Consider the following 24,346-nt stretch of genomic DNA (forward strand, 5'->3'; position numbering starts at 1 on the left):
AAATTGTCCAAGGTTGCTAGTGAGCATTCCGACTCCAGGGCTTCTACACTTAATCCCTAAGAAATAGTTTTCTTCTTAGGGTCAGTACCATAGACACTTTTTAATGCTGAAGCTTACAGAATGGTGAAATATGGTGGGTTGGTGGTTGTGAGAGTAATGATTTTACTAGGAAAACTCAGAGATCTGTTGGACCCTCTTAAATCCTGCTGTGAGTGGTGTTAAGTCTAGGGGAGGGGTGGTCTCATTAAGAGGACATGGAGTTCTGAAGCCCTCTTAATTCCAGAGCAACTTGAACCCTGAGTTTTTCCTTTATAGGCGACTATGGGCTGGGTTACAGGCCGGTGGTAAAGGTCTTCCTAGACCACTGTAAGAGCAAGAGTCTAAGAAGCCACTAATAGTGGAAAGTAAAGACTTTAAGGACCTGTGAGACCACAAGTATGATCTTAGGGGAAAATTAGGTAGGGTTAGTTCAAGTATTGCTTTAACTTCCTTTCCAATTGGGAAAAATATTAGTCACACAAATGTCTCAGTGAAGTAAAAAATAGTTATCTGTTACTGACTCAGAGTGCAAAAAAGCAGGAAAAGGTCAATGAAAAGTAACACTTCTAACAGTAGCAAGTTTGCAGAGAAACATGGTTCTGATGGCTTATTTATTTTTATTTGTTGTTAAGTTCATTAACAGGGAACAAATTTCGTTGACCATCATTCATTAAAATAGACAAAATTAACAATAGTTCATTAATTATTCTTTTAAGACTGTCCTCTTTTACCACTATTAACTTGTCCATAATTCACAATGAGGGAGTCTTGGAAAAGAGTATATTGCTTTCAGTTCAATAAAACATTCAGTCAAATAATGAGAGGTGCTATTACTTTTTTTTTTACTAATGATATGTGAGTTGATTTGCTTTAGGACTTTGTTATAATCTCATAATTTGATATAAAATGTCAACTTTTTTTTTGTTAAAGAACTCATAAAGTGTTTTGCAAAATTACAAAATGTTCTATATGTGACTTAATTATTATGTACTCCAATTAAACACACCACATCATGCACAACATCTAGCTTTTTTAAACATTTAGTCCAATTTATATTAATATAGAAAAATCACATCTAATAAATCACAATTGTTGAATAAGCAAAATAATTGTGTTCTGTCACATTTTCACACAAATATAATTTGATAATTAATTAAAGGATCATACATCACAATCACATGTAAATTAAATATTTACTCCTGTCAGTAGTAGTAAGAACCTCTTTTGAGTATGTAGGGTCTTCTGGGTTTATTCTCATATAGCTGACGTTTCAGAATATAAGGAATTTTTCTCTTTATCACTTCTTCCTTCTCATTTTTGGCACTTCTATTATCAAGAACATCTTCCTGAATTAGCTGCAAGATAGAAAGAATATGAATGAAGCTTAAATGCATAAAATCTTCAGTTTCAGAGCATTTTTGTATATTGTATCTTATTTGATTTTCAGACAGCAAGGCATATGTGGATAAGATATATGAGGTTCAAAGAAATTAGGTGTTTTGTAGAAGGACACATGGCTAGCAAGTGACTATGATGGGATGAGAACACAATACTTTGATTCTCTGTTCAGCAGTCTTCCTGGTTCACCAGGCTGGCTGTTTTTTTCTTTTCTTTTGTTTTGTTTTGTTTTCCCCTTAATATCTATAGACTTCAAAGCCATATGCCTTTCCCTCTAATAGAAGGAGGACACCAAAAAGAACTTTGAGTATTATGCAGCCTTCAATTTATGATAGCGAGTCCTAAATGGTATGTAATATGTGGTAAATCAGTAGAACTCCAGAGTTTTGAATCTGCTAAACCAAATTTAGCTTCAAAAGCCAACAGGACTCTACATTCAGTTATGTTAATTACTGACTTGCCTTGAAGGCCATTTCAAGGATCTATTTCTCAATCATAGAAAGAAGAATATCTACTCTGCCTAACTTACTCAGTTGCTGTATAATTCAAACATAGGTGGAATTTCTGTTTAAATCATAAAGAACTTTTTAGATTGGGGTGCTTATAAGTTCCTGCAATAATTAAAGGCAAATTCAGATTGAAGAACTCAAGAGAATTCATCTTCATTTAGAATCTTGCCTAATATCTCATTGAATGTGGCCCATTCTAAAATTAATTATGAATACTTTTTCTAATAATAGTGTTTTTATTCAAAAATTTCAGCTAGCATAAAATATTTAAGAGTTCTTTCCATAATTTGCACATAATTTATGTGAAATTTTTAAAAAGTAATGCTCACTTTAGCTCATATGTACAATGGCCTTCTAAACCTTTGGGTCACTATAACAAATACTGACAGCAGACTAAGTTTTAAATTATTGTGTGTATAAATTAAATCATATCTCCAAGTACTTTATAGTCAGCCCACAGTTATTCACTTTCAGAGAAGCAAAAACGGTTACTGTCAGAAAATCTAATTTCTTAATCTTTAGTTTCTTTGTTCATAGTCTATAATTACTTGTACGATGCTCTGAATATTATCATTTTATTTTTAAATCACTCAATAACATCTAAAATGGCAAAAGTTCCAATCTTTTGTGCACTTGCTTTGTCTGTATAATAGTTTATTAAGATGTTTTCTGGATAGATAGCACATCATTGGCATTTCCTTTTGTCAAAAATTTGGATTTTTTTAAGTTTATTGACCTAAGTAATATTTTAAAGACTAAATTGTTAGCTGGAATTGAAATTAAAGGACAAATAGTCCAGCAAGTAAAATTAAAATCGGTCCTTAGAGTTTTTCATCTTGAAAATATCCTTTTATTTACAAGTTAGAATAAACATTAGAAATTCTGCTTTGCATTTCCTCTTCATCACAAAATACCCTTGTGGTAGTCAGTCACAGAGATTGTTCTATTAGCAGGGAAGACACCCTTATTTCTCCAATGTTGGTGCAAACCCAGAATACATAACATTAAGCAAATTTCTCTCCAAAGTTAATCTGAAAGAAATGTGTCCTCTCTTGAGAAAATTTAAAGATATTTAATATTTTTTTTTCCTTTGGAGCTTTTTAATTTCTCTTCCACTAATCCCTTTTTTAAACTCCAACATTTTTCCATATCTTTCTAAAGCTCTATTTTGTCTTTTAGAGCAACATATATGAATTAGGGCTTTAAATTGTAGTCTTTTGAAAGCACATTATTACTCATAATCATTAAATTATTAAGTTTTGCAAATAATTTATCCTTTTAGAAATCAATTAGCACCTATTCAAAACTATGTTTTTGATAATGTCACACTTGCTTATTGTCTTCAGTAGGATAGAAGGGAATGGATTTAAAGGTAGTTTGTGGGGAATAGAACATAATTCTGGATACACTTATGGGATGGTATCATATATGTGAGTATTTAAGTTGTGTGCCCAAAGAGGAAAACTGTTGAAATGTCTGTTTCAGAATACCTGGATGGCAACCACAGTTGAGATATGGATAAGCATAACTTAGTGGTTATAGATATTCATCAGGGCAGAGGTAGAATATTCTGATTACTTTCACTACTCTGCTTATTCATACATTTGATGCTGCACATTTAGATTTTATGAATCCAGGGCACAGGTTGTTAGTTGCTTTCAAAAAGGCTTCTTAGTCTAAATGGTTGTCTCTGGACATTAAATAATTATAAGTCAAATTTCATCATTCAAATATTTTTAAAATTTTCCAAACAGACATTCCCAACCTAAAGTGGTGAAGCAACTAGGGTAGTATTTAATACAATTGTTTTATCCATTCCTTCATTGTCGAGCTGCATAATGGGATTTGGCTGGGGTGGATGTGGTTCAGCTGCTAAGGATGCTGAAATCCACACTCAGTTGAAATAGCTGTATATTCATATACGGGTCATATCTACATATGATCCTATCATTAAGGTTTATTTGCCTAATACATTCAAATCTAAATGGAAACTTTTCTGCTTTGTGTTCATTACTGATGAACAAACATGACTCTGTTTCTAAGAACACATTTTAAATTCCTTAAATTTCTTAGACATACCACCACCAATAAATAACAGCCAAACTATCTAAGCATGCCATCCATTTAAAGACAGTAAAATGGATCAAATCTGCCTTAAAATATATCCCCCCTGCATTGAGATTGAAGAAAAAAATATTTGCTAAACTCCAAATACTTGAAGAATACTTTGAAAGAGTATTAACCTCAAGACATGGTTTATTCTTTTCTAACATGAGTATGTCTTCCTGTTGTAATAATTGTCAGGATGAAAAAATCTGTACAAATGAGGACTAAACCAGTATAGCCATAATTCCATTCATATTTTGTTTTTGTTTTACCTCCCAGTGTTGAAAAGCCCTGCTGTGACATATTTTTTGGAGCTGGTATATTGTCAACATTGCTTCCAAGCTAAAGCCATCTAATGTAGTGAGAAATTTCCTTCTTGTAATAAGCTCCTCCTCACGAGCTTCTTCTGTTTCCTCAGCCTGGCTGTTCAGGTTATTTACAAGACTGCAAACATTTAGCAGGGTCATTTTCCAAGAGGCAACACTTGCTTTACTTATCTGAAATATAGAAAAAAATAGATCAGTTAAAATTTGTGTTACAGAAGTAAGAAATAAATCTCTATAGTGTTAAAGTATTATATTTTAGGGTCTATTTGCTACTCTAACTTAGCCCAATTAATACAATGTTAGCAATTTAATAACTTCATGTCACAAAGTTTAATAGTGCCAATCCCACATTTCGTATATTTAATAAAATGCAGTAAAATTATATACTCACACATTCACACAAAGCAGAGTAGCAAAGAAGAAAATAAAAATGAATCAGTAGAAATATATAAGTATAAATATATTTGTATATATCACTGATGGATATATTAAAAATTCAAAAAATACATTCTCTCTTTTTAACATTCCAGCTTAGTGTTGAATGGTGCAGGGACTAAGATGATACTAATAGAAGTGGGCAATTACAGTAGTATGAGAATACACTAATGTTTTCTGCACATTAATAGCTTGTCATGGGCAGCTTACACTTGGCCACTTTGTTTATAATATTTTGTGAAATTACCATATTTTTCTAATAAGATCTTATTTGAAATCATAATAGTTGTAATCAACAGTTTTCCTACATGTTAACAATAATCAGTGAGAAAACATAAGCAGAGAGGAGAACCTGTGAAATACTAAAGAAAAACTGACAAAAATGCAAAGGAAATAGATGAAACAAAGCATAAATCTTTCCTGAAGTACATAAAATAAATTTTTATGAACAGATATGTGTTGGGAAGACTAGATAACAATAATATTGGGTGCCAATTTTTTACGAATTGCTTTCTAAATGTTATGCCATTGCAAATCAGTGTCCCAATTTGAGAGATATGGAGAAGCTGGAAGAAGTTGGAGGAGGAGATTTGGTAAAATGATTAAGTCAATCTGGAAGGATGAATGTGTGAAGATAGCCAAGAAGTTTGAAAAATAACAAAAGTAATGAGGAGGTATTTTGTCAGATATCGAAATCATTCTAAAGCTATAGCAATCAAAAGGGAGAATTAATGGAACAGGGAAAAATGCATAAAACTAATAGGAGAGGATAAAATGTCCAAAAATTGATCCAAGTACATACGGAAGTATAGCATATGAAAAAGTTGCATTTCATATCCTTTGGGACAGTTGGTTATGGGAGAATCTGGATGTGAATCTACTTATAACTCTTCCTGACATCTTATAGCCAAACACTATCCAGATGGGTTAAATATGAATAAAAATAAAATAGTGTAGAAATACACAGGAAAATTTATTTTACAAACCTGGAAGTTGGGAGAGATATTATACAGCAGATGTCCAACACAGCAACCATGAAGAAAAAGATAACTTAAAGTATATAAATTTTAAAAATATCTCTGTGGAAATATAACAGACTGAACTAAAATTTTTTTAAAAAGCTGCCACAAAATGTTACTATCCTTAACACAGGGTGAGCTCTTCAAAAAAAAGTGGTGAATACCCCAATTTAAAAATGTATATACACACACACACATTTTTAAACCCTGGATAAGTGATATTAGCAAGGCAAGTCACAGAATCAATCACCAAAAAGATATATGTAAACTGACGTCCAACTTTGGTACCATCAGATTGGAAGGCTTAAAAAGAATAAGTATACTCGGTGGTAAACATGACATGGGGAAACTGGTACACCTCTCCTAAATGCTCATTTGTCTGAGTGAAGATTGGGATAATCTTCTTGAAGGGTGTTTTGGCAAGATTTAATAAAATTGTACATGTACATGCCCTTTTACCCTAAAAGACATGCAAATCTGTGAGTACAAAAGTGTCTACCATAGTATTTCCAATAAAACTGAAAAATTAGATCAATATAAATTCTGAAACTAGGGGCTTAATTAAATAAAATAGTGTAAATCCACTTACATCTGGAAATGGAAATATGTCTACGACTTTGAAAATTAAGAACATTTTCAAAGCTCTATTTAGATTCTAAAACTCTATACTATTTTCTTATTCCTAATTGTGGGGGGTGGGGGGAGAGAAATGAGAGCAAGCTGGAAAGATAAGAGGCACCAAATGTTAATAATGGTTATCTCTCGTGGAATGTGAGATTAGATGTAATTAACATAACTGAAATTCTGTCTTTTAAAAAATTGATATATACACAGGACTTTAAGTCTTGAATTATAAAAAATCTTAGGCTAGAGTCATATTATGATCTATCTTCCTACCTTAAGAAAAAGATACTATAAGTCAGTCTTGTTATAGAATAGTATAAGTAAATGTCTTGAGAAATGAAATGGAAAATAGAAGGTCTGAGAACAGCAAGTGTAGGATCAATATATCCCAGGACAGAGAGGAAATCAGTTCTTACCAATGAAAGAACAAGAAGGGAAAGGAAATGACAAGATGAGATTCCAGGGTCAGGAAAATTCTGCATGTCTGAAAATATTATAAATAAAACAAAACATAAAACAAAAATATTCACAATACTAAAATATCCAGCATGCCTGAAAGGAAGAGAATTTAGCCTTCTTTAGTTGAATCCAAAATGGTAGCATTTCTGCCCCCCCGCCAGTCTAGTCCTCATCTAGTATTTCATCTGATGAAATACTAGATGAGGACAAATATCTATGCCCATATTGAAAGGATGATAGATTTCACAATAGAACATATGCTTTAAAATTACAGATTAATCACCAGCTGCTGCCTAAAAACAAGCAAATAAACATTATAACAGAATTTAATACTAGTTTTACCTGGATTAGTGAATATTTTTGATTGTTACCATATGAGTTAAAATTACAGGATCTGTAGTGTATAGAAATGACTAGCAGAGTGTTGCATAGAGAAAATAACCAATAAATATTAGATTAATTTGAAAATAAAATGATAACTGAGTTACATGAAGCCCAGAATTTACTGGGCCTGCATTATGTGCCAAAATTGGGAGTGTTGTATGTATTTACCATATCTTTAAAAGAGGAATATCACAATGCATTTATTATGAAGTGGGAGAATTATTTTTTCGTTATTTCACTAGATGGCTAAAAAGACAGAAATGTGTACTTTGTGGCTGCATGTACACAGATGTATGATGATATACAGAAATGTAGCTTTTCTTGCAAAATTTAAGATTGAAACAAAGCTTATATTGCTGAAGTTTCCTTTTTCAGTGCAATGTCTCAATACTCAGAATTAGCAAGCTAAATTTCCTTTGAAAAAGATGCTTCTATTCAGATAATATCTGGTCCTAAAGGCAACAGAATGGCAGAAAAATTACTCTAAATACCTGTCTTCTTCAGTTTGATGAAAATATCAACAAATTTTCTATAGATGTTACCTGTAATTTTAAAAATGTTAAGAGTAAAGAGGCTCGGCACACAGCTATGTGTCACTACTGTGGCCTTTTTCTAATGTGAAAAACAGAAAGGTTATTTCTAGGGCTGACATCTCTCCAGTCTGCACCAAAGCTGCCTTCAGCCACTCCTGCTCTGATTAGATGATGCCAGGGCTATGCTGGACATTAAATTCTTTAATTCTCACATCTGTGTTTTGTTGTCCCCACTCCCAGTACTGTATCTTATGCAAATCCAGAGTAAAACCATCCTCTATGACAATACCAATTCTGAATCAGAGCTTTTTGATTAGGGATATGGTTGCAGACATTCTGAATATAGGCATTGCCATTCTTTGCATTATAATTTCAGAGATAGGAGGTGGGGAAAAGTTGATGAATATTTAAATGTAGAAGACGTAAGTCAAACGTGATAGGTCCAGAGCTCTAATGGATTTAATTTCATCCAACAAAGGTGTATTTCACAGAAACAGGGTCTCTTAAGATTTTAGAGATTATTCTAGTTTAACTTTCAACCAGGTTGGAAATCCTTTCTAATTCATCCCTTGGATATAGTTTATTCAGATACTGCTTGAATTTTCTGCTATGGGAAACTAACCATTTTAGAGGTAACATGGCACTATGCATGCAATAACATGTTATACACTGCTAGTTAATGGGATTCTGTAATGTTACAATTAGAAAGCCCTTTAGAGATCATCTAATTCAGTGTTTTTCAAAGTTTGTTCCTTGGAGCAATAGTTCTGCATACATTAAATTGAAAATTTTGAGTTTAAACAAAGTTAAAAGGCTTCTTGAATTTAGGAATCCTTAGAGTCTTTTACACGAAAATATTTATTGTGACTCTTCAAGGGTGTGGAATATATTATGTAATGTTCTCAAACTAATTTGACCACTGAAAGCTTTATTCATAAAGTATCTATTACGGTTACTGTTGTCTGATTATTATGTAAGTGAGGAAACTGAGTCAATAGTCTTATTCCTGTCTATCGGTGAAAATAGTCACTATATCACTTAATACTACTGTCTAATGTAACATTATTTGCTGTCATACCTAGAAGCTCAGCAGAGAAAACACTCTAGACCAAAGGGTGTCTAAATAGACATGTATTTTAAAACATCGTATACATATTTTAAATAATTCCACTCAGTATAAGCATCCTTACTTATTAAATTGTTTTATTAAAATATTTATAATAGACATAAGCCCATAGGCAGGATATCTAGAGTATTGTCTCCTCTTGTTTTCAACATGAGGAACACAATAGTTGTGATTTCTACTTAGCACTATTTGATTTAAATATCTAATACTGAATAAGATCATAGTCAAATTTCTGTCTCTGTCACAACCTTAATTAAATGGAACCCACATAATATGACTAAGACTCACTGCCTGTTAATCCGCTGAACTCAAACAAGTTCAGCAGATAGAAAATTCAGAGGTTTCACTGAATTGAAAATAATTAATAATCTGTGGTGGAGCCATGAAAGCTTTACATTCAAATACAAAGTGTGAGGGTTAGTATTGAATCCTTGATTCCCAGTATTATATTCATAAACATTCATAAATGTTCATAAACATTTATTAAACTCCTGTATTATGTAAGGCATTAAGTTTGATCACAGAAAATTGTGTTATTCCATCAGCTTTTGAGAACCTGAAGAAAATATATCGTACCAGGTTCTTATTCTTAATACAACAGTAACAGTGCAGTAGCATTGATAATAAAGAGAACAGTACTGTGAAAAACATTTTCGCCTATATCTGCCACTTCTTTTCAGCCTTTGGAATGTCTCTTGGCCTTCTGTTGCCAAAAGTGTATTTCCACACTGTTATTTCAATGTCTACATATCATTAATTGAAATTGCTAAAATATTTTACTCAGGAAATGGAAAGAAGAAAATAACATCTGATGCTTTTAATAATGAAGTTGTACTTATACCAACATCGAACACTAGTCTCATTGAATTTTTAAGTTTAGCAATTTGGTTAAAATGTTCATAGTCTACGGTTTTCATTTGTATAGAACTCTACCCAAAAGTAAAAGATTTTATCATGGAGAAATAAATGACGAAACAATTTTCTGGAAAATAAGGAATGCACTTTTTGTTTCCATCCTAGCAGCAAATTTGGAATAATTATACTTCTGAATACCAACTCATCATAGACTGTGGCTTAATTATATGAATTGAAAGGAGACACTGGGATTCAGTTCTTTTCTATGATCCTGTTTTTATAGATATATCCCATGACTGAATGAAAGAGAAAAATTATATCATGCCTACACTTTTGCTATGTATTTGTCTTAAGAAAAAAACATGCCATATACTGGCATTGCTTTTCTTTTAGAGTATCTTGGCCAGAGAATTAAACACAAATTCTCAATATAGCTAGCACTCCCCGAACTGTAACATGTTTTAGAAATTATGTAAATTTTTATGTGTCTTTGTACACTGGAATTATAGTGGTAAAGTCTATACCAAGACATGAGAGCATTTTAATTCCATTTTCCATCACAACCAATTCACTTTTCAGTTGTCTTCCTATTTCTGTGTTGAAGTGACTGTAGCTATTGCTATTATGATTGAGTGATAAATATGGGATCTATTATCTGAAGTTAAATAAATTTGGTCATTAGTTTTAATGACCAAATGAAATTTGCTCATTCCTTATATGAGATCTACCAAATTATAGTACCATTTGGTTTCAATTTGATCAATTTTTGTATATCTGGGGAGTCATGGACATATATATGTGCTTATATTTTCCCAACATGTCTTTTAAGGACCCTGGAAGAAAACATACCTTTGTTAGTTTTGAGAGAAAAATGCCCATAACTCTCAAATGCACACACAAAAAAGGCATTTTTTTTCCCTTCACATTCATTATCAAACGTAACTCTACCTATATACTAGGAGATTGCTAGATCTAGAGTATGGTCATCTGATTAAGGCAGAGAAACCAGAGAAGACAGGAATTGAGTTGTAACGTTGCTTCTGAAATCAGACAGGAGTTTTGAATGCTTACTTTCTTACAACAGCAGATCTGTTGAGCCTTGGTACAGCAGTGCTATAACAGTATTGCACCAGGTGATTGCGTCAACTCAACGTTGTTTTTTCTTTGAGAACCATCTTTTGGTGGGGCACCTGTGCTTTAACCCTACATTTAAATGGTTATATTCTAAATGACGTTTATTCCTAGGCATAGGTTAGGACCTAGAATACTTGCTTTCAAGGCTCAAAGTGAGGAGTAATATGGGCCCAATACAAAGTTTTACTTGGTTCAACCAAAACAATGGGTAAATACAGATATACCTTCTTTTGCAGAGAGGATTTAAACCCAGGCAAATAAATAAATAAATAAATAATAAAGTTTAATAATTTTTAAAGACATTATAAAACTCTTAATGTCTAGGAAGTCATGAACTTCCACTCCCATATTTAAAAATAAGGAAATAAAGGCAGGTAATGCTAACTAACCTATTTATTTAAAATCAAAGAGTTCATAAGTCACAGTTGCAGGATTAAATCTCAAGGCTCCTGTTTGCCAGTCTGTTTCTCTTTCCCCTTTACCATATTTCCTTCCACAGTTGACAAGAACTTTCATTTTTAATTTAGGAACCCTGTTTTGTTTTTGTCCAGTATAATAAAAAAAGCAAGAAGATCAGTTAATTTTTATTTGTGTATTTAACTTGAGGCTAATATACCTTTCATCAGCATAACGTAATAAGGATGGAAACAAGTTTTCTTCAAATACATTTACATGTCCAATAAATAATATGCTACTATTTAATTAAAGATGTCATATTCTGAGTAACAGTCACTTTAGTTTCCTTGTCTGTCACATCAACACCCTTAATTTGTTTGAACTCAAGGAAGAGTTTCCAGAAAAAGGAAATGACTCCAATGAGCTTAGTCTTGACTGGAAGTTATTATAATGGGAAAAGAGCACCATGTTTATAATGAAAGTTCATATGTTCTTCAAACCTTGGCTAAAGAAAAGAAAAGGTTACCTTTGATGTATGCATATTGGTTAATAAATCTTCCTCTAACACTTTCATTTCCTCTTCTGAATCTGAGTAAAATTAAAAACACATGTTTAGTATTTAATCACATATCATATAATTATATTGCAACCAACAGATTTTAGATTAATCCCTGAAAAAATTAGTCTTAGAGGATTATTGGCTTTCCTATGCATTTATTCTCCCTAGAAAAGTATTCGGAAAAAAAAATCTTATTTTAGGCTATTAGGCAGTTAGAATAATAGAAGGGCGCTACAAAAATAAATGCTAGATTATTTGCAAAAGAGCTACTGATGATTTGGAGTTGTTTCATTTCTGAATCTCAGTAAGAAAAAAAGACTCATTACATTGTATAACAGAGATTTTATTAAACACACTACAGTAATTGATTTTTACCAGCAATAGCTTATCATATGCAGAAAATATGTATATTGATATATTTTTAAAGTAATGAAAAGGTGTGTACAGGGACTTTTTTCAAGACATATCCAAAAGACATTGCTTATTGATAATTTTAGAATAAGAAAGATACTGATATTTATTTAACTTAAGATGCTATTTTACAAAACACTGAAAGAACAGCTTTCCTACTTTAAATGAGAATGTGGAATTAGATACACTTAACAGCAATTTTATCACAGACATAAGGAAACTGTTTAAGCAAAACTGTAGCTGTCCATCAACACATGCCCAATAGAGTTGAAAATGGATTTCTGCATTTTTCAGAATATCTTCTCCAAGTTTCCACTAATGAATATTTTACAGAGAATAGAGTTTAGAAAATACTATAAGGCAGTAATTCAAAGAAAGTTATACAATGCTATCATGAAGTGGCTTAATTCATACTCACTGATTCAGTTGTATAAAACAAAGGTGAAGTTAAAAGGACTCTGTCTATCTTGTACTATACACTCCTATTAAGAATAAATGTTACATTGGAGAAACATCTAGTAACATAATTATACCAGAGATCTTTTCCCTCTGTTTGTTAGAGGTCCAATCTGTTTTCCAAAAGGAATGACAAATTACATGTCATTCATCAACAATGTATACTGAAATCCACATAAATTTTGGCTTTTCACAGCAAGTAGTTTCAAGAGTTAATAGAGCATTTAAGCAATAACCAGGTTTTTCTCACATACCATAAGTATACCTTTACTCTCATATAACTACAGGATAAAATTATAATGTAGACAAGTTGATATTTATCTTCTTAAAAGATTTGCAAAATTAGAACTTCAAAGACACTTCCTAATGTTTAAAAGAAATTGAAAATTTTTAGCATAAATCACATAACTTCTGCTAGATTTAATTTCATAATTTAAATAAAATCAGCATAGGTTTGAATTAAGTTTTTTAATATATCATACTTATGATGTATAAAAGTAAGACAGGTTAAGTGATTTTTGCTGCATTTATCCCCTGGTGTTTTTTGTTTTTTGTTTTTTCAGAATGTAACCACTCAATCTTTTTTCAAACATTAGTTGGAGTACATTGCAATCAGGATAACATTTTGTTAGAATTTTTGAATTTACATCTTATTATCAAGATGAGTTATGTGGGTATTTAGCAATATATGGCTTCTTCTTCTCTGATAACCCAAATTAACACCTACAGAACACAATAAAACCAAAGTATTTACACTAACATAAGAATACCAATTTTGTCCTTATATTTTTTAGCAACTTAAACGACATACAAAAAAATAAAAGAAAGAATTAAATAGCATGCCTATTTCTCACAGAAACAGATTACATAAAAATGTATTCTCAAAAAGGACTTGGAATATTTTTTCTATTTGTCTGGAAATAATTTTTTACAAATATTGCTTCATTCCTTTATTCACTAAGCATCAATTTTCACTTTATTTGTTATCTTAAAACAGTTAAAATATAATTCCAGGAGAGACTGAGGGAGAGAGATACCTCTGTTTCTTAAGAGAATGACTGAGGATGAACATAAAGCATTTTGAATGCAACTGATTTTAATGATGGGTCTGTACTCACTTTGACAGGTACCATACATATCTTCTTATTAGATAATGACCAGCCTAAGTTAAGTGTTGGGGATTTTTTCTCTAGTGGCTACAGTCCAAAGGTGGCATGCAGTGCTTCATTTAAGTCATTTTTTATTTCTTTGCAGATTAAAAAAGGGAAAATAAATCTCTTAGTTCTTGTACTCATAAAGACAGAGAAAGAAACTATTTACGGTTTCTCTCACTAAAAAGCAAATCCAGAATAAAGGAGAAACTCTTCTCCCTGGATACATTAACATATCTTAACACATTGCAAAAGAGGAAAAACAAATCACTTCAGAGAGATGTGAAATGCAGCTGGGCTTACCTGAGCACAGACTCCAGGAGCTGAAAGCCAGGAGAATCAGGCACACCAGCTGGATTTTCATTTCGGTCATCATCTTCAGCCTTCTAGGAAGTCAAGTCCATAAACGTCAGAAACACGCTGAAGTCGGGTCAGGCTCTCTCTAGAGCTTCCTCTTGCTTTCAGCAGACTTTGAAAGTGACTGAACTATGAGAGATGCTCAGGCCATTCCCTAAATATATAAGCAGGAGGATGATGTCATGAGTGTACAGAGATTATCTCCTCTGACGTACCCACCCTTCATCTCCGTCCCTCCTCTCCCCTCCCGTAACAGTTCCTACCCCCTCCTCTTCCACCGCCCCTCTCCTCCCCCACGACTGAATCTTGAGTTAAAGTGACAATCTTCCCTAATCGCCTCTGCTGCACCAGATTTCTGACGCACAGGAGTCATTCAAAAGCATTTCCATATAGAAAAGAACTGTCAGTACTACTTTTTCCCCATTTTCCTTTCATTCCTCCAGTCCAAGAAGTTTTCCTTTTGCCTTCGTGAGGCACGTGACCTGTTATTTCTAGTATTTAAGCAAAATCTTCATGATGGATGCATGGAATCAGTGATTCCTTAGATTTGGAAGTTCTTAAAGAGTTAGGTTACTTTTTTGATTAAACAAACTTCTGGGCAAATATTTTGTGGTTTGGGGACCAATATACTCCTGAAGTTTTAGATAATACATGGGTGAAGGAGAAGGAAAAGAAATGTTGAAGACTGAGAATTACCTGTAATATAGGTACTGAGCCAAATAATTTAGAGAAAGAAAAGAAAATCAATTAAAAAGGAAAAACAAATTTGTTCTAAGGAATGGGGTATTATTTTCTAACAAACTGATAGGTTCTTTTCTAGATAACTGGGAGAATGGCTGAATTGTGTATGGTGACTTTTGGTTAAATGTCTTAGAAAAACAATTTCATATGTATAAACTCTAGCTACAAATTATTTTATGTTAGTAGGTGGAAATGTGTATTGTTGTATCAATGATTACTGTTTTCTGATACTTTTCTCTTTTTCTGTCTGCTCTGCTGTTATTTTTTGGATTCACCCTTTTTGCTATATAGCATGCTTCCTATAAATCCCCTCACAATGGTTTGCACCTTTGCATCAACTTTCTCCTTCTCACCATTAAAATGAGACTATACTTTGGGCAAGGAGACAATCCTAAATAACCACCAATTCGCAAAGTCACATTTCTGAGAATCTTCACATATTTCATGGGTTACAATGACTCCCATTCCCTTTCTGGATTCTTAGAAGAAAATTGCTCAAAAGGCTTCTTGAAGTAAAGCTTTCTTGTTGCATTAGGTATTTCAGGGTACATGGAGTGATTTGAAAAGAGGGCGCTGTTAAGAATGTGAATATTTGAAGGTAAGGGTGTCTGAGGTTTGTTCAATTTTTAATCAAATCATTCATGTAATAGCAATTGAGAAAAAAACTGGATTCCTATGTACAGTTGATTTATATTATAAAGTATATGTATATGAAATTAACTTATTCATCTTTATCCTAAATTTAGGGATAGGGTTTAATTCCAAGTGTTTAATAATTATTTCAAATAACAAGGATTTGTTTATATAATAGAATGTTCAGGAACTTAACAATGGCTGTTTTCATTACTTTTAATTTGCTCTGTAAACTTACAGAAAATGTAACATTGAACAGTAATTCACCAGGGGGACGTTTTATATAAGTGGCAACTGATTGGCAAAGAATTGTGAAATATATGCAAGTCTAGGGTTTTCTTTCCTACCATTAGGGGGCGCAATTGAAGCTTAAAAGGCTTTTTATTTTTATCAGGTTAGAATTCCAAGGACTTGTTATTTTCCTTTCACTTTGATAAAGATATCAAGAAATTACGCACTCTTTGCACGGTATTTAAATCAGTTGTTCTCTCTGCTTTGGAGTTGTAAATGCAAAGAATAATTTTGTAAAATGTGTGATAGCAGTATAATAGTAGAAAGGAAGTGTGGTTCCTTTAGTGGCAATTTCTTCAATTAATGAAGCTCAGGGAAATGTTGGCAAAATACACCTCTAATTAATTAGGAAAACAGGAGGTGGGAAAGAAGAATGGAAATCCACTTTGATTTGGTATGTATATATGAATATTAGTTGTTAATGTGAGAATTGTTTTAAATATGTCGGAAATGTGAAAGAATTGGGGAGAAATGTGTTAATTAATGTCAATTGATTCAAATCATAGACGACACATCCTTTTCTTTTCTTTTGGGAGAAAAGAAAGATGTGAAACTCTTTAACTGGTAAAATTATGATGAAGATAAACTCTAATTGATATTTGTTTGCTCTGTTTTACCTCTTTCTTTTTTAGTAGCAATACTTCCATGCTACAAAAAAGTCCATAATCCACTTGTTTGGAGAGGGGGATGTTGTATGTGAATAAATGCATTTTAAAAGTATCCTAGGAAGTACCCAAATATTGTTTTTAATGGCAGGATTTTAGGAAACTTTCTATGGAGTTGGGTGAGGTATTTTTATTCTAAAGGATTTTTACCCTGAAATCCTTTTCTAACTTTTACCTAGCTCTTAAAATAAATGAAAAATATTTTGATTAGCCTTTGATAAACTCCATGTGTCGGTCTTCTAGCTTGAGATCATCTTGGGGTTGCCAGCTTTAAGTGGGTTTTATGGGTACCTGTTGATGTGATGTCTCTACAGTTCATGAACTTTTGAGCGTCTACTGAGATTTAAGTCAGACCTTACTTAGATAATTAGTCAAAATAACTTAATCGGAAGATAGATCTGAAGAATTGGGAATTAGAATGACAAGTTTACTTAATGTGGAGATGGGAAGGCTCAGGAACTACCAGATGAACAATGGTTTTCCAGTTTCATAGGATTAATTCTTGTACCTTCCTCATAGGCTTCATTACCTCATTACCAGCCTTCTGGTCTCTCCAACCTTTTTATATCTTCCCCTAAATTTAACCTTCTGTCTAGAATTTCTGGAATCTGCCCTCCACTTTCCACTTGACCTTCTTGATTCTTCCTTTCTGACCACATCTCTTGTTTATTAAAGACTGTATTTTACCGTCTAATGAAAGTGAACCTTTGATTGAACCCTGAAAGTAGTCTCGTATAATTTTACTCTTCCTGGTTTCTGTTAAACGCTTATTATTTGTACTGTTTATGTTAAGTCAAAAACTTCTAGACGGAAAGCTCTCTCACTCATTGTTGCATTTTCTGTTCTTTCAAGGCTTACAAACCATACGTGCCCTCAATACATATTTGCTAAATTAAATTCAAGTACTAATTATTTTAAATTTCTAACATATTCCCTCCATCTCTCCATTTTAACACATTTCAGTCATATTTCCACTTTAATTTCATTCATTAAAAACTCCTTTTTTTGTCACTTATCTTAGTATTCTAAGAAAGCCTTTCAACTAATTCTGTTTCCTCGGCCTTTATGGTAGTTAGTCTTTTCCTCACTGACTGTAAAGACTACTTTAAAAAATCGTTTGAGAAGTGTATGCTGGGGTCATGTGCATTCATCAGCTGAGTGCTTAGGATAAATTGTGGGTTTACTCCAATCCTCTAAATTAATCTTCTGGTTTGGAACTGTAACTCTGATTCATCTGAACAAACAGGATGTCAATCTCTTTGTAAACCCAATTGATTTTTCTGTCCAATTAATGCCCATTTGTAGACATATAGATAGATATGTGCATCTGCCCACACCCACACACACTGTCTCTCACATGCAAAATGCATTTAGCCTACACTTTAGAGATTTAGATAAATGCAATCCAAATAGCTGATTTCCTTATCTATTTGTATCCATGCTTCATCCATATTCTCACAGATTCCCAGCACATTTCCCTTTGGTTCTCTCTGCCTCTTGCTCTTGCATAGGTAATTAACTCGGAAAAGTTGCTGATGGACTTCTGTAATCAAATATATATTGCAACTTAAACTAATTACAACATATGATTTGCCTGGGACTCACATGTTTATGAGTTGCCATATTTAACTAAGGGTGCCCCAAATTGCAGCTACCACTGACTTCACTTATAGACTTGTTTCTCATATCAAAGGAAATATCAAGATGCTCACAAAATCACTACTCACTATATGTAATGCTCAGGTACCTGTCCTTTTAAGCCTCCTTTTTTTGCTCCTTTGAGCAAGAGCAAAAGGAAAGCATTACAGAAAAAAAAAAAAAAAAAAAAAGAAAAGAAAAAGAAAAAAAAGTTCCTAACAATTTTCAATTTTCTTCTTTTATTCTTCTTAGTTTTTATAAATTAGAATGCAGTATCTAAAGTACAAAATGAGATTAGAAGTTATCAAAAGAAAGATTCCCCTCTTTTTTTTTTTTAATGTTACAAAGTCTAAGATCATTTCCATGTTGCCTGTAATACCCCAAACAGCACAGGAACACTTGCGACACGGCTTGCCAGGAGTGGATTCAGAGAAACATTTTTCTCTTTCTTAAGATATTTGAGGCTAAATTCAGAACACAATGGTTTTATATTATCCACACTCCTTGGTCTTCTTTATTTATTTATTTTTAATTTACACTCTTTCCCTAGTGATCCTGAGCCCAATGAGTCCCATGGCTTTGAACACTAATAACCTCCCATTTTGTATATCTGACTACCCAGATTGAATATCCAATCACAGCCTCAGCAGCTCCACTGCAAGTTCATTAGGCAAATTTACTGTCAAAATAAGACTTGATTTGTACAAACACCTTTCTAAAAATATTCTCCTTCTCTAACTACTCTCCAACTTAGTTATTGGAATCATCATTCACTGAGTTGCACAGATCAAAAAACTAGGAGCCATTTATAGTTACATTTCTCCCCTTTCCCCCAATCAAAAACCCCTGGAGGTGCAGGTCTGCTGTCAAAATACATCCAAATACATCACTTTTCCTTGTTCTACTACCACCACTCAGGTCTGAGCCGCTGTCATCTCTCCCTCAACTACAGTAGTCACTTGAATTGTCTCCCTGCCAGCAATCTTGGTATCTTTCAATGTAGTTGCACAGAGCAGCCAGAGTAGGGTTTTAGAAATGTAAATCTATATTTGTGACTTTCTGCTTAAAACCTCTAAAGATTCCCTATTATACTTAGAACAAATTCCTTACTGTGGTCTGAGTAAGGCTCTGCTCCCTGTCTACCTATCGTACCATTCACTTCTTTTGTCCCTATGTTTCAATCACAATGGACTTATGGCTTTTCTTCAAACAGGCCAAGCTTTGTCCTCATAGAACTTCCACGGACACTGATTGGATTACTGCACAGCAAATACTCATTCCCCTCCCCATTGCAGAGTGGGTACAATATACTTTTCTACCCTTTTGACCTTGGTTTTGGCCACGTGGCTTGCTTTGACCAATGGGATGTTAGGGGACACAAGGAAAACAAAGCCCCATCGGGTTGCACTACGGGGCTTTCCCTCTTGCTCTTCTGCCATCATCCTAAGAAGAACTTGCCTGGGATGGTCCAAGAATGAAGAGAGACATATGTAGCAGAGCTGTCCCAGCCAACTTACAAACCTGCAGTGTGAAGCACAGCTTCCAAGCTTAGAGCAGAGTCACCTACATAACTCACAGTCATATAAGCAGGAATAAATGACTTGTTTTATGTAATTGAGTTTTAGGGTAGTTGATTATGCATAGTTTTTGTAGCAATCGCTGGCTATTACAGTCATCTACTTTAAAATCCATCCGACTCCTCCGCATTCAGTCTCTTTAGTCTTTGTCTATTTAGTTTTGCCTTCTGTGAATAAAAGCAGGAAACTTTTTTTGTCCTGTTTCCTTAAATTTTTAGAACATAAAATAATAGTTGTCCATTGTAGGCACTCATTAAATGTTATTTGGATGAATTAATGAAATTCCAAGCACCCCTCCCTGATGGTTTTAGGATAGCTATCTCTTCCTCACCTCTCAAAAGGAGATATTTATTCTCTTATCTGTGAAAAATGAAACACAAGAAGTACATCTCTTTTGGAGGAATTTATCTTTTGGAGATAGTATGAGAGAATGTTCCCCTTCAAAGAATCATGAGTATTATTTTTAATTGCAGTTGACATTTTGTAAATTCTCACTAAAGAAGAACAGGTGCATAGTAGTACTAAAGGTGCATGTTGGTGCCCCCAATTTGAAAAGCCAATCTATGCAGAGAGAACAGATATCAGATGTTATCTGAGGGAAAGGGCTTGAGGGAACAGTATACAATTTGAGTCTAGAAATAGCCACTGTAACCAATATCACAGAAGAATCTAAGCATTAAACCTGAAATGCATTTATTGAAAGCCTATTCTAAACAGGCATTATTCCAGCTTAATTTGCTTTCATATAACATAGCATACTGTGAAGAGGGGTACACAGGAAGATATTATTGCCATTTTACAATAAGGTGAAAAGAGAATTTAAGATAAGAAATTATTAAATAGAGCACAGACAGAACTGAACAATTCTTTTAATTCTGAAGCAACAGCTCATCTTTTTATTAATATAGACCCAAGGTAAAAGTCAGAGAATCCTGTATTAACTAACACACTGTAGAAAATATTATGCCAAGAAATGTATAAAATATAAATATATTTTAAACTTGCTAAATTGATCACATTAACCATTGTTACCTCCCTTTTTAAGGCTTAGGTGTGTTACACATATTAAACAAGTATACAAACTCTATCTCAGAATATTTTTCCTTATTAAAAAAACGTGTGTAGAGCCTAAATGAACTGTGAATGCCTTGAATTGTCTTGGCTAGCGTGGATGACTAGAACTTATAGATAGAAGAATCAGGAAGAAAGTGAGTCTGGAGCCCAGGGTGAGCCCAGCGAGGGGCCTGGGAAGAAGACTTCCCACCTTGTACTCTAGGTGGAGGCACTAGTATACATAGACTAGAAATACCAGCCCAAACTCTTGGGTTCTAGCCATATTTTAATGCAATCCTAATTTATTGAATCAAAGAATGTTAAAAGTGTAAAGCACTGTTTAGAGCAACTTCATTTTATAGAGAAAAGAAATGCAAACCCAGATAATTAAGTAGGTTACAAATTTCCTCCAGCTTCCAATTCTTAATCTCATTGATCCAGATGCTCAGTCTGACCTCACTTCTTTTCCCAGGGAAAGTTCTTCTCCAAAAGCACTCAAGTTATTTTGAGATATTAATTTATTCTCTGAGTTTCTCTATTATTAGTACAGCATCCATACAACAAGTTGGAACACATCCAAAGGGCATTAGTCACTATGAATTGGGGTTTCCTTTTGGAAAAAGCTCTCTTTTTTGTCTTTATAATGTTATATAATGTCTTACTATTGGCATAATCAGTTTCCGTTATGTTCCACTAAACACAAATCTTTTATCTTCTAGATCATGTATTTTCTATTCAGATGATTTTTGATCCTCCTTCACTGTGTAATATCATCACCTTTGTTCTCCGTCTTCTCTGGCTCTGATGTCAGAAAACATAGTCATAAATCTTAGATCCATAATAGGCCTTCTAGGACCAGGAAGATAAAACACCCTAATTAAGTTCTATTTATGGGGGCATGTGCTTGCTACTGAGCTTGAGATGAATTTTTTTACCCACCGAGTGCTGGATTCCACCCCCAGAATTTTGCTATTCATAGGTCAGGTGGGGGTCAGAGACTTAGCATTTCCAACAAGTTTCCAAGTGATGCTAATGCCGCTGCTGTGGGACCAGCCTTGAAGGACCACTTCTCTCAAGCATGACAATTTATTTGTAATATGTGATCTTTCTGAGGTCTCTTCACTCTAGCTGTTCAGAGATTCAATTTTTTCCAGTACCTTGCTGCTTCCAGAATCTCTGTTCTACTCTCAGCATCACAACAACTATTCTATTTTAGGCCTTGTGTAGTTATAGCTTGCATTGCACTGCTTTGTATTTTGCTAAAGATCTCAGGAACCGCTATGCAGATTTCTGGACCTCTTCTCTGCACCACTCATCTCTGTTACCGTATCCTACAGATGATAGCAGTCTCCAAACAGGATCTGTCTTTCCTCTACCCAATTATACTGCTGTTTTCTTTGGGACACTTCCTTGTTCTGCTGTTTGTGACCAAGGCAGAAAAACAGGGTGAATGTGGAACTCTGTTTATGTGTTGCTCTTCTCTCAGGAATAGCTATATGCTTTCTTTTTTCCAATGCCTGCAAAGAGTTGCTTCATATACTGTGTTCTATTTTATTGATTTTTCTGGCAGGACAATACTGCTAATACCCATTACTCTGTCATGGCCAGAACTGACCATGTATTAAGTGTCTTTACTGCAGTTCCTAAACTCAAGAAATGGAAGAGGTTTTCTCAGTTAATTGCTTCTCTTTCTTCCAAATTCCCATTTTCCACTCTCCATTTGCTTCCCCAATTGTGAAACATATGGCAAAATATTTACTATTTAGAAATTAATTAACTAGGACCATCACTGGACCAGAGATAAACCTCTGACACTTTCATTTAATAAGGGGAAATGACAACAAACCTGATAGAAAGGAATGTTTCTATCATTCTTTCACTTCTTTTTTCACTCATTCATTTCATATTTATTGAAGACTTTTTTGTTAGGCACTGTATTAGTTAGAGTTCTCTAGGGAAACAGAATCAACAAGAGATACCTAAATATAAGATTTTATGAAAGTGTATCACGCAACTGTAGGGATGCATGAGTCCAAATTCCATAAGGCAGGCAGCAAACTGGTAACTCCAATGAAGGTGTCTGATGAACTTCTCAGGAAACACTTCGCTGGATAGTCAAAGAAGAAGTAAACGTCCTCTATCTGTCTTGCTTACAAGTCTTCAACTGATTGGATTAAATTCAGCTGACTGAATTCTCTCATTGTGGGAGACACACACTTCATTGATGTAATAAGTCACAGCTGCAGCCAATTGACTGATGATTTAATAAATCAGTCTTCTGGTTTATTAACCACCACAAATTTCCTTGCAGTAACTGTTAGGCCAGTGCTTGCTTGACCAGACACCTGGGCAAGTTGACACATGAACCGAACCATCACAGGCACTAAGCTAAAGGCTGGGGATAAAATAATGAACAAGTGAGGAAATGCTTTCATTATAGTTTAGAAACATAAAGTCTAGAAGAGAAATCTCATGGAAAGCAAAGGATATTCCAATTGCCTACATGCCCAGAGCTTTTTGTTTGCATGTGTCTCCATGAATTCACCATGGTTTAGGGCCCAGAAAACTGATCTTGTTTTATTTTGAGGTTGCAACCAAATCCAAGGCCAGTCAATTCATAACTGAACTCACTGGTGTCTGAACTACTTTAATCTGAATAGCAATTTCTTAGTTTGTACTGTGATACATACCTACTAGGAGATTTGTTCTCACATCTTCTGGCCAAGATATTCTTTCCCTGTAAACAATTCTCTTAAAATCAGAGATTGTTTTGTGAGAATGAAATCAGCACAAAGAAATTAGAATGTTTTCTGGCACCAGGCTTGTGTATTCTATTGCTTCATCTGCACAACAATAATAGCAAATACTTATCGAGCCCTTAATTTCTTACAATATATCCATGAGATACATGCAATTATATCCCTGTTTGAAGTAAGAGACACTGAGGTGCAGAGAGTTTATGTACCTAGTTTATGTACCTTCAAGCACATGAAGTCTGGCTCAAGGGTCCAAGTTCTCAACCACTGGGGTATAGGGATATTCATAGTTCAATATTGATTTTTAGGATCTGTTCTTATATTGACTTTGTTTGGGAATCATTTGTATTGAGCAGTACTTGTTTTAAGAATGCTTGGACATCACTTCATCTTTGCTTTTCTGTTTCAGTGGCTGGATAATGTCTTTTTGAATAAAACATTATTTCTTTAGATATGTTCATGCATTCTATTATGTTTCAGTGAAGTTTTTCAGGTGGCTGTGAATAACTTGCCTTAAACAATTGTTCATTTGTAAGGCGATCTCAATCTGGAATCCTGCAAGTGGGACCAGCATTCAGGAAGATTATATTTGGTTTTAGCATTTTTTAAAATTTAATTTGTTGCCATCAAGTTAATATGGTGAAATTTCTCATGTAAAAAAAAAAAAAAAAAAAATCCAGATTTGGGCTTCTCTTGAAAAAAGTCAAAAAAATTT

At 33.7% G+C, this 24,346-nt stretch overlaps 1 protein-coding gene across 1 annotated transcript; it reads right to left on the bottom strand.

Annotated features, from left to right (window-relative positions):
* Positions 1-636: 636 nt before the first annotated feature.
* Positions 637-14,488, bottom strand: NTS (neurotensin). The gene is made up of 4 exons (XM_037847072.1): positions 14,224-14,488; positions 11,870-11,931; positions 4,325-4,549; positions 637-1,394 (listed from the first exon to the last, which is right to left on the bottom strand). The coding sequence occupies exons 1-4, from the start codon at positions 14,294-14,296 to the stop codon at positions 1,242-1,244; spliced, it is 513 nt and encodes a 170-aa protein (XP_037703000.1). The 5' UTR covers positions 14,297-14,488; the 3' UTR covers positions 637-1,241.
* Positions 14,489-24,346: the final 9,858 nt, after the last annotated feature.

This window comes from Choloepus didactylus, chromosome 8, assembly GCF_015220235.1.
Source record: "Choloepus didactylus isolate mChoDid1 chromosome 8, mChoDid1.pri, whole genome shotgun sequence".
NCBI classification, from domain to species: domain Eukaryota; kingdom Metazoa; phylum Chordata; class Mammalia; order Pilosa; family Megalonychidae; genus Choloepus; species Choloepus didactylus.

Excerpts from the sequence above, each read along its gene's own strand:
- NTS (XM_037847072.1), bottom strand. The coding sequence starts at position 14,296 with ATGATGACCGAAATGAAAATCCAGCTGGTGTGCCTGATTCTCCTGGCT. Across the intron at positions 4,550-11,869 it reads CCAATATGCATACATCAAAG|ATAAGTAAAGCAAGTGTTGC; the intron begins GTAACCTTTTCT and ends TCTATATTTCAG. Across the intron at positions 1,395-4,324 it reads GGGCTTTTCAACACTGGGAG|CTAATTCAGGAAGATGTTCT; the intron begins GTAAAACAAAAA and ends TCTATCTTGCAG.